General features: G+C 34.9%; 1 protein-coding gene across 2 annotated transcripts in view; it reads left to right on the forward strand.

Moving 5' to 3' along the window:
• LOC106459823 (RING finger protein 121-like) overlaps positions 1-10,690 on the forward strand; it is a 67,921-nt gene that overhangs the window by 46,381 nt on the left and 10,850 nt on the right. For both annotated transcript variants that reach the window (XM_013919490.2, XM_022386523.1), the window contains one exon: positions 8,174-8,402. In XM_013919490.2, coding sequence (XP_013774944.1) covers positions 8,174-8,402 — 229 coding nt within the window. The remainder of the gene's footprint in view (positions 1-8,173; positions 8,403-10,690) is intronic.

A 10,690-nucleotide genomic window follows, 5' to 3' on the forward strand; every position in this document is an offset into this window, starting at 1 on the left:
GGGGGGGGGGGGGGGGGTTCAGTTCTGGGCTCATTTCCTTCAGACTTGCCTCGGCTCCCTACATTTTTGTAGGATGGTCCGGGCACTTGCCCATCTTCATCATTCTTAGAGCCTTTGTTTCTACCATTATACGGATGACTGGCTACTTCTAGCTTCCTCACAGGCCTTCTCTGCCCTTCATACTCAGTTTCTCCTCAGATATGTGGCTCTGGTTGGTTGGTGGGTGAAGGTGGAGAAGTTTTTCCTTACCCCCATTCAATATTTAGTTTATCTTGAGGTGTTGTTCAATTCCCTACTCATTAGGGCTTAACCTTCTCCCCTTCAGTTTAGGGCTATGGAGCTTCTGGTTTGTAGTCTCTCCTCTTGTCATTCTCCCACTGCATGAGAGGTTTTCTCTCTCTCTTCTGGAGACATGGACTGCTCTGAAACCCCTCGTCCCTATTGGTCGTGTCTAAATGCATTGCCTTCAGTGGTTTTGTTAGACCAGTGTAGCATCATTCAGGATCCCTTTGATGACCTTCTTCCTTCCTCTTTCCTTACAGACTGAGTTTGCCTGGTGGTTGGATTGAGATATCCTTGCTATTGTTCTTCCTCATCCAGAATGTTACTATTTTTACAGATGTTTCTCTTTCTGGTTGGGTGCTTACCTGGATGCTTGGGAGGTTTCAGGGTGGTGGACTTTATAAGAGTCCACTCTCCAGATCAATCTCTTGGAGCTCCTCACAGTTTATCAGGCTTTGGTTAATTTCCGACCAGGCCTTCAGAGTCAGTCGGTGATGGTGTATTCTGACAACTGAACAGTGATCTTGTACATCACCAGGCGAGAGGGTACTCAAGTGAGAGACTTCTTGTTTTTTTTACATTGGATCCCCTGTACTGGGCCCAGAGCCATCATATTCTTTTGTTGGCCTGTCATATTCTGGATTCACCCTAATGAGTGGTCACTGGACCCACGGGTGTTTCAGGAGTTCTGTGTCCAGTGGGATGTTCCAAAATTGGATGCCTTTGCCACTTATCTCAATTCTCAGTTTCCAAGTTAAGTTTTGGTCTCCTGTTCCACATCCTTTGGCTGGAGCAGTGGATGCTCTCAGTTAGGATTGGTCGGGTCTATACCTTTATGCCTACTCTCCCATTCGTCTGATTCTCTGGGTCCTTTCCATCATCCAGACCATACTGTTAGTGGCTCCTTAATAGCCAGCTCAGTCGTCATTTTCACTTCTGCGTTGACTACTGGAATCGCATCCTCTTTCTCTCCCTATTTTCCCCACCCTTCTCAGTGAGCCTCAGTCTGGCATGTGTCATCCATCCTTTCCCACACTCATGCTTCATGCATAGCTTTTGTCCAGTCCTTGGCCCAAAGAGCTAGACTATCACAGCATGTGGCATCACTGATTTCTGATTCTGTACTTCCTTCCTCTATGGCAGTGTACCAAAGAAAATGGTATACGTACCATCATTGATCCATACATCGTGGTTATCCTGTGTCCCATTTTACCCTTCCCCACATCACTTCCTTTCTAACCTGTCTTATTGACAGGGGCCTTTGGTTTCTCTGTTGCGGGCTGCCACATGGCTTTCTCAGCCACATTTCATTTTTGCCCATGTCTTCTGTCTGCCGTTCTTGTCCCTTTTGTTCCATTCCCTCCACATCATCTCGCATTGTCTCTCTCCAGGTTGGAACCTCAGTGTCATCCTTCATACTCTTATCCTTCCTATTATTCCTTGGAATCCTTCCCAGTTCATTGACCTTTCTCCCAATACCTTTACGGGATGGATTAGCTAGTTGATTCGCTAGGCTTATTCTTCCCTATCTCTTGATGATTGTCGTCTTTTTCATGTATCTTCCTACCAAATTCGTCACCTTACCATGTCCCTGGCTGCTTATTTCCATCATCTGTTGAAAGTTCAAGGACATTATTAGTGCCGCAATGTAGGGTCACTCCCTATACCTTTACTGCTCATTATCTTCACCACCTTGCCATTTCTTATTCTATGGGGTTTTGTCTTCCTCCCATCACCGCTTTGCACTCCACGAAGTCTCTGAGTGTGTAAGTGCTCCTTTTTTTCTTCATTTTTCTTTGCAGGTGCCTTTGTTGCTTGGTTGAATCCCACTCATTTGTGAGTTTTGCCTGACCAAGTATACTTATTCTTAACCCTATGACTACTGAGTTCCTACAATATAGGTACCTAAAGTTGCTGTCATTATATTGTATTCTGAAAATAAAACTAGTGGATGAAATTGTTTGAAAAAGTAAAATATTTAATTTGGATTTTTATCTACTATTTGTATTAAAAATTAGTTACTTAATGTAGTTATTTCCAATCAGACTCTGAATTGTTCACCTGCAAAGTGATTTTCATGTTAAGTATAAAAATACTATTTATTATCTTACAGTATTCACATTTCATTTTCATAATATGTAGAACCTCCAAAATGAATATCAAAAGGTAATGGTTTATATTTTACATTCCATTTACTCTACTATATCACTAACTCTAGCTATTATCGTCAAAATATGTATATACCTTTTAACTCTTCATTGAATAATCTTAAAATATCTGGGCCTCCAAAACATGCATTTTTAGGAGCCAATTCTATAACTCATTGTAAAATATATTCTATAGTGGAGGTTATCAGAAAAATCACTGAATTAAGTAGCAGATGTTATGTAAATTGTTGTGAACTTGTATTTCATGTTCTTCTTGTACTTATGAACAAGAGTCTACCCATGACAGACCAGTGTTGCCAAACGATATTCAGTCAAAGTCACAGAGAGCGTGGTATAAAAGTCCCCCCATATTTAAAAATTTTCTTGAATGGAGAGAACCAAATGTTAATGATCCGAAAAAGGATGTAACAGAAAAAAGGGTAACGGAACTGTGAGTATGAAAAGGAAAAAGAGGAAAAGGCATTACAGGGTAGAGTGGGAGAAGGATAATAAGTGGTTACACTATAACATAGATGGTGGCATGATATTCTGTAAGGTATGTTGAGAAGAGATTATGAATCTGAAAACTATTAGTGATGAAGAAAATGTGAATCTGAAAACACTATTAGTGGTCTACTAGCATGTGTTTTGTGCCATAGCAATTAATACACCCTTCGCTAATAGACCAATAATGGTTTTCAGAATACCACCTCATGATTGGCCAATCAAAACTGGGTATCTAGCCCTATTTGTTGGACAAGCATTCAACATAACTTGAATCGGGCTATAGCACAAAATTTATGTAAATTCCATTATTTTGGAGTTTTTAATCTTTTTAATGAAAACATGTTTCTTAAAACATAAACCAAATATATATGTATGTAGGTGTGTGTGTATATATATTGTATCAGAATAGGCTAAAAATGGCTGAAAAGCATCAGAATTTTTCATCATTGAAAGACCAATACTCTTACCGGAAATAAGAGATTTAATCTTTGGATATTATATTATAGCCTTTTGCAAATGCAAATGTTAAATTTTTACACACAAAATGACTGGCAAACATACTAATCCAATTATCGCAAGGCCATACCAGGTGAGATTAGACTCAAAGTTTTATGCATGGAAGTCCTACTCTACATAAAACACTTCTAACAATCATCCATAGGGTATTAACATTTCTTTCCACAGATGTATTTCCTCTTTCATTCATGATTATTATATAGAATGTTTCCCAGGTGCCCAGTGCAGAGCATGCTAACATTTTTACATGTCAATTTCACAAGTCATGTAGTCCTGAACCGTCTAGCCTTTAAACAAGGTGCATCGCAGCCATGAACAACCAAACCCAAATCAATAATGATGCTTCTGATGTAATCAATGCCATAACCCAAACCATCAAAAAAACAATTCCTAGCAAAGTAACAAATCCTGACCTACAATCCTGGAAACTTAATCCCGAAATTCATGAATTAATATTTACTCACACACAACTTCATACGAACTCGTGACGTTATGCTTAACCACTCATTAAATGCCACAAGTATAATCTTATTAAGAAACTTGTATTACAACAACAACAACAACATGATATCTGGGAAAACTTCTACCTATCAGTAGATAAATCCAAACCTAACCCTTCCAAATTCTGGTGGAAATTTAAATCTATCACGAAGAACAAATCAAAAAACACCATAAATAAAATTCAATATAATAACAATACTGCCACTACTGACAGCAAACAATCTAAACTTTTTGCCCAATATTTTGAAATATCTTTGTAATCCCAAATCTCACCTTGTTTGACACACAACATTTCAACAATGTAAATCATATTTCTAATAATCAACACTTTTTTGTTCACCAAACTTCCCAGTTTCTATATCACAAATTTCTGGTTTTAGCGATTTATATGCCCGCCCTATAACTTTAGCAGAAATCAAAAATTAACCTTAGGAAAATAAAAATGCAAAGTCCCAGGAGAGGATGGAATTAACAATTTAATCCTGAAAACCTAGCCAACAAAATCATAACCCACTTAGTAACAATTTATAAGTTGTTGTTACTATCAGGATATTACCCATCTGTTTGAAATAAGCTATTATTAAGGTAATCCCCAAGAAAAATAATAATTAATCCCAGCAACTAAAGACCCATTAGCTTGCTAAACACTCTTGGTAAAGTAATGCAAAAATTAAACAAAAACAGGTTAAACACTTACCTAGAAACCAACAATATTATTATTAACAACATACAGAATTCAGGCAGAAAATGTATACAAACCATTGGCCACCTCGTCAGACTTACTGAAACCATCTATTATGATTTCAACAGAAAACATACAACCATAGCTACTTTCTAGGCATCCAAAAAGCTTTTGCTTCAGTATAGCACAATAGACTTCTCTATTATACTAATCGATAATCACGTATCCACATCTATTGTATGCTGGATATCCAGCTTTCTTACCGACAGTAAAACTAAAGTTAAGATCAACAATGCGACCTGCAGGACCTTCACATTCGAAGCCCCCAAGGGTCAGTGTTAAGCTCAATTTTATACAACCTCTATATATGATATCCCGTTCCCTTCCTTACACTTGCTTCTCAATATGCAGATGATATTGCTATCTGGAGTTCTAGCAACCCCTATATCATGACATTTAGGGTCCAGATATCACTTGGTGCAGTGTCAGATTGGTGCAACAAGCGGTGTGTAGCCCTCAACCCAGAAAAAAGTTTTGTAATCTAGAGTTAACCTTTAACAATTCAGGCACTGATCAGGTGGAATATTTGGTGCCTGATTAGAGGAAATGGGTTTTCTCTGGATATTCCTGCCCTCCCCCCCCCCCAAATAAAAGTATTTTCATTGGATCTGTGAATCCCCACCCTGAGAAGGACTGCTCCCCTTCATATTCTATATTCAAAATTTAAGTTACATTTTTATGTATTAATTCAGACAAAGCTATATAAACCATTTCCCATCAGTTTATTAAATTGAAGCCCATTTAAACGTTAATATCTTTGCTAGTTTTAGATGTATATGTCTTCTATTAAGAATTAGGTAATCAATTGCTTCAGACCCTAATTATCACTCTTATTTATACAACTCGTGTCAACTTTGAACTGGATATCCTTAGTACAGTCTTGGTTTCTTCAGTTTGAGTATCAACCTCTTTTTTTTTTCAACAAATTTCTTGTCTCCAGCTCCCCACTGTCTCGGTTTTTCCCTGACATTTATTACAAGGTCTCAACTCCCCTTGTTTACGTTATTTAGCAACCATGCTTGTAAATCAGTCTCTCGTGCTTCAACAACATTAAGCTCCACATTATTTCATCAAAGCACTCAAAAAACCTTAAAACTTAAGATTTCTTTTCATCCTTGGTAGTTGTTCAACCAATGTTTTTGTTGGTAGGGCAAAGAGAAATTACAGTTTCTGATCTCCCTAGTTACTTTTCAGGCCCCTTCTGGACTTGAAAGTTTTCAAATCAAAATACCTACCAAGGAATTTTGCTTTGTTTTGACATGGGACTCCAGATTGTGATATCTCTACAAATTGGTGAGCAGCTTTGTTAAAATTCAGGTTTACAATCTCAAGTGGAGAACATAAGTTACTATCTTGAGGAAGTTTACAGTTAGAATAAAGAATAGACTCAAATAGTGGAATCCAAAGCACAAACAACATTTTAATTCAATATATTAAGATACTCTGCTACATTGAGATTACTGAAGGTATCTTTAAAAACTTCACTGTTAAAATTATTACTAAATTTGTTATTCTGAACAGCTAACTATTCCTTAATTAAACTTTCAACAATATTCATTAAATTTCTTACAACAACCAATAAGTTTTCAATTATAACATTATATGAAATATGCTGAGATACTTTACTTTATGAGTCTCCCTTAATACTAGGCATTTTTTCATCAATCTCCTAACTACACTATTTGACTGAGAGAGATAGCAATAGTTACTTACATGGAGCTTGAACGGGAAGAACTTGGAGTATTTTGTAGTACTGATATTTTCAGTGATGTTCTAGGCTTGGGGACAGTTGGATCAGGCAGCATCTGGATCAGTTTCTTCAGCATCATGTTTGACAGCTTTTGATTGAGCAAGGAGACTGACTTTTAGCCCAAAAACATGGGTTCTTATACAAATTTCTTTGTTATTCGTATGACTCTCCAAATAACGTACACATCCAACTTTCAAGTATATCTGTCACTTAATTGGATGAATTTTGTTGACTCGTAGTAATTCTCGGAACTAAAACCAGTTTTAATTCAATAACTGGTTATGATTGAAGACAGTAACTTGGCAGCTTCTTTGCATGTATTTCTCCTTGTCCTCTTCAGATCAAAGTTACATCAAGAGTCTCTAATTTCCTTTTATGGAATTAATTTTCAGACTCTAATGAAGTTAACATAGCACTTTCTCATAGTTTTTTTCTCTGCTGCAGTTGCATCTGTTTATGTTGATAAAGTAAACAGTTGATCCTCAATACTGCCTGGAATACATCTTAGTTTATACTTAACATATACATTTCCTTTCTTGGTCATGCATCGTTGTGTAACTTCTCTTATGCGTTCACTAAATGTTCACAGTTTTTCTTCAGATTGTATGTACATACATAGAATGTTATAAGATTGTATTTCTCATTTCTTGAAGCATTTGAAAATAGCATAAAATGCCTGAAAATGCTGCATATGCTTCAGAACTGAGTTCTTGGAATTTGACCTAGCTGCATATGTGTGTACTTTGACTGTCTGGACGATACATTCTCAATGCTGCCTGGTAATGGACTGGAGATGCACCCCCACTTTGCTGTCCATCTTCCTACTGGTCCCTGGATGTCAGTTCCTGGCAGATATGGTAATGGTCATTTTTGGATGTGAACACATGTTTAAGCTGTGGAGGTCATTTTATTGTTTCTGTCCTTATTGTGACACAATCTTGTGGACAAAGAGTATACCTGGCTCAGAAGTGGTACAGTCTCCCACAGGGGTGTTGCCTTCCATTTATTAGCACTCCCCATTGTCTTCCTTTGGGCACTTTCTAAAGGAAGATCATCTTCTCACTGGACCCTCTGCCAACTCACTGTGGGATTCTATATATTTTTGAGAGGAGGTAAGATATTGTATCAGAAGTTAACATTTTCCTAAACTGAAAATGTATTTCCAATAGATATTTACCTCCACTTACATTTCCCACCCATCCTGGTGTCAGTTTTGTATGTATTGCCCGATCTCAAAGTGATTTTGGGCTGCAGGGAAGAGAGGGCACTAGTAACAATAGGAGTTGTGTTGCACTCCTATTGGTGGAGGGTTGCTACACGATCATTTATATGATAGCATGCAGATGTCTGACATGAATACAAGCAAGGGTAGGTGGGAGTATTAAGGCTAGTAGCAAACAAAAATTTACACGTATAGAGGGCAGTAAAAGTTGAGAAAAACTATTTGTGAGAGTAGGTAAATATCTATCGGAAATACATTTTCAATTAGGAAAATGTTAATTTTCTGAAAGAATGGTGATTAAGTCATTGAAGTGTTGTGTCCAAATAATCCATGTTTACCATTTTTCATTTTAATGCTTAATATTTTTAAGTTCTCTTTTGTAAAAATATTAAAGCAGTTGTAATAAATTTTATTAATTGTTTTTATTTTAGAATAATTTATTATTTCATAGCAATATAATGCATTTGTGTGCAATCTCATATTTTTAACTTTTTTATGTCTTATAGGTTGGTGTATAAGTGGTTTTATCTTATATACATGATAAGTTATGGACTTGGAGTATTAGGCTATGTTGTTGTTATGCTAACACTGCTTGGAGTGAACCTCATGTTTCGAGCTCAACCTCAAACCTGGCTGGACTGTGGACTTATGTGTCTTTTCTATGGACTTTACTATGGTGTTTTGGGCAGAGATATAGCTGAAATTATAACTGATAAAATGGCTGCAACTGTTGGAGTAAGTTAGTATAAACCCTTTGACTACAAAGTATTTTGTATAATTATCACAAGAAGTTTGACGCAATACAAATGTGTTGTATAATAGGAAAGACTTACAAGCGAATATATATAAAACCTAGGCCAAGAATAAAAAATTAATTTCACCAATTTTCAAAAAAGTCATAGGATATATATCAAAAAAAAAATTGATGAGAAGAATTCCTTGAATTTAACATTATTTTTTGTTTGTGGATGTTGAAAGTTTCGTATGAGAAAATATTAGCATTGAACAAAATATTAGCCATATATCACATACACAATAATAATATGAAATGCACAGACTTTGTCTTGGATTTACTGCAAGTTTTAAAAAATTTACAAATGATGATATTAGCATGTAAATAATTAGGAGTGCTTTCTTTTTCCTTAATGTCCATTTCCTGTTGCTAAGTATTATTTTGAAGTGTTCGATGTTTGGCTTCTTACTACATTCTTTATTTAGATGATTGTACATTTTAAACAAAAACTATAGCGAGAAGCTAAACATTGAACACTTCAAAATAATAGACTTAGCAACAGATGAATGGATGATAAGGAAAAAGGAAGCATTCCTAATTTGAAATATAAAACCAAAGCTGAACAACCAGCTAACAACACCACTACATCTCAAAATATGATAAACTTATCATGCTTGAGATGGACAAAGAGTGAAAACTTTGAAACCTTCATTGAACAACTAAATGTCAATAACTATCTTCAATATATCTAAACGTATGATAAAGAAACATTTTTTTCAATAATCTACTTTTCACCATTTAACAGTTATGCAATATTGATGATAAATCTGACATTAGATTCAAGTTTTATTTTTCAATGGTATATAGGTGGAAGTTATATGAATTCAGAAGTCTTGACACACAAAACACTGATATTTAACACCAATGCTAGAACTAAATTTTGCACTGCACTTAAGTGTTGTAGTTACTGGTTGATTCTTCTAGGTCTGTTGAAGTCATGATTTTGTTTTTATGCAGGAAGCTAATCAATGTGTAAACAGTAAACCAACATTTACAGTTTTGTAAGTAAAATTTTACAAACCAAAATGTGTTACTTGACACACAATTAATAGTTGTTCATTTATACCAGTTTATGCAGTTTAACATACACTTGGCATTAGTTACTACTTACTATTTTACTTCACTGACAAAATGCTTGACAAGTTTGTGTGTGTGTGTATATATATATATATAAATAGCTTATGAACTAGTGATTACATTAATTGTTAATAGGTGATTTAATCAGCACTATAAAACAGTAATGAATTAAATATCACATTACCGTTATTGGTCCAGGTTGGCAACTTGTTGTCATAACAGGTAATGTCCATGGTAATAGCACCCAAATACGTTAGGGATATCCCATCTACCAGACAAAATCCAAACACCGATGTCAATCTAGTCAGCCGTCATGGAAAATCATTAAAAAAATCAATCAAATAAGTCTGTAACAACTATAATTTTTTTATGAATAATGTTTTGTTACTAAAAAATAAACTGAAAGATAATGACTATAAAGACAGGCAATTAAAGAAATACTTTCTTTTTTAATAAATACAAAATTATTTTAGAAACCAAACTATCGAATAAGAAAAATATCTTACAAAAAATAAATAAAATAAAGAGGGAATTAGTTACTTTAGCTTATAAGTAGCTAATAGCAATTTTCAAGTAATTTTATTCAGTATAACTGGGACGGAAAGACTAACTCCAAGTAGCTGGGCTTGTCTCGGCATTCTGTTGTTATACTTGAATAAATCTTCAGGAGAAAAGGGGGAGGTTGGGAGTTAAAACTATACAAAAACTTTTAAGGAAGGTTGTATAGTTCTATTTAATGTCTTATAGTTCTATTTAGTTCTATTTAATATTTTATAGTTCTCTTTTGTTCTATTCAATATGGTTATAGTTCTGTTTTATTCTATTCAATATGTTATAGTTCTGTTTTATTCTATTCAATATGTTATAGTTCTGTTTATTATCTTATAGTTTTGTTTTATTCTATTCAATATGTTATAGTTCTCTTTTGTTCTATTCAGTACTTTATAGTTCTGTTTTATTCTATTCAATATGTTATAGTTCTGTTTTATTCTATTCAATATGTTATAGTTCTGTTTTATTCTATTCAATATGTTATAGTTCTGTTTTATTCTATTCAATATGTTATAGTTCTGTTTTATTCTATTCAATATGTTATAGTTCTGTTTTATTCTATTCAATATGTTATAGTTCTATTTTATTCTATTCAATATGT

The sequence above is a fragment of the Limulus polyphemus genome, unplaced genomic scaffold, assembly GCF_000517525.1.
Source record: "Limulus polyphemus unplaced genomic scaffold, Limulus_polyphemus-2.1.2 Scaffold30, whole genome shotgun sequence".
Taxonomy (NCBI): Eukaryota; Metazoa; Arthropoda; class Merostomata; order Xiphosura; family Limulidae; genus Limulus; species Limulus polyphemus.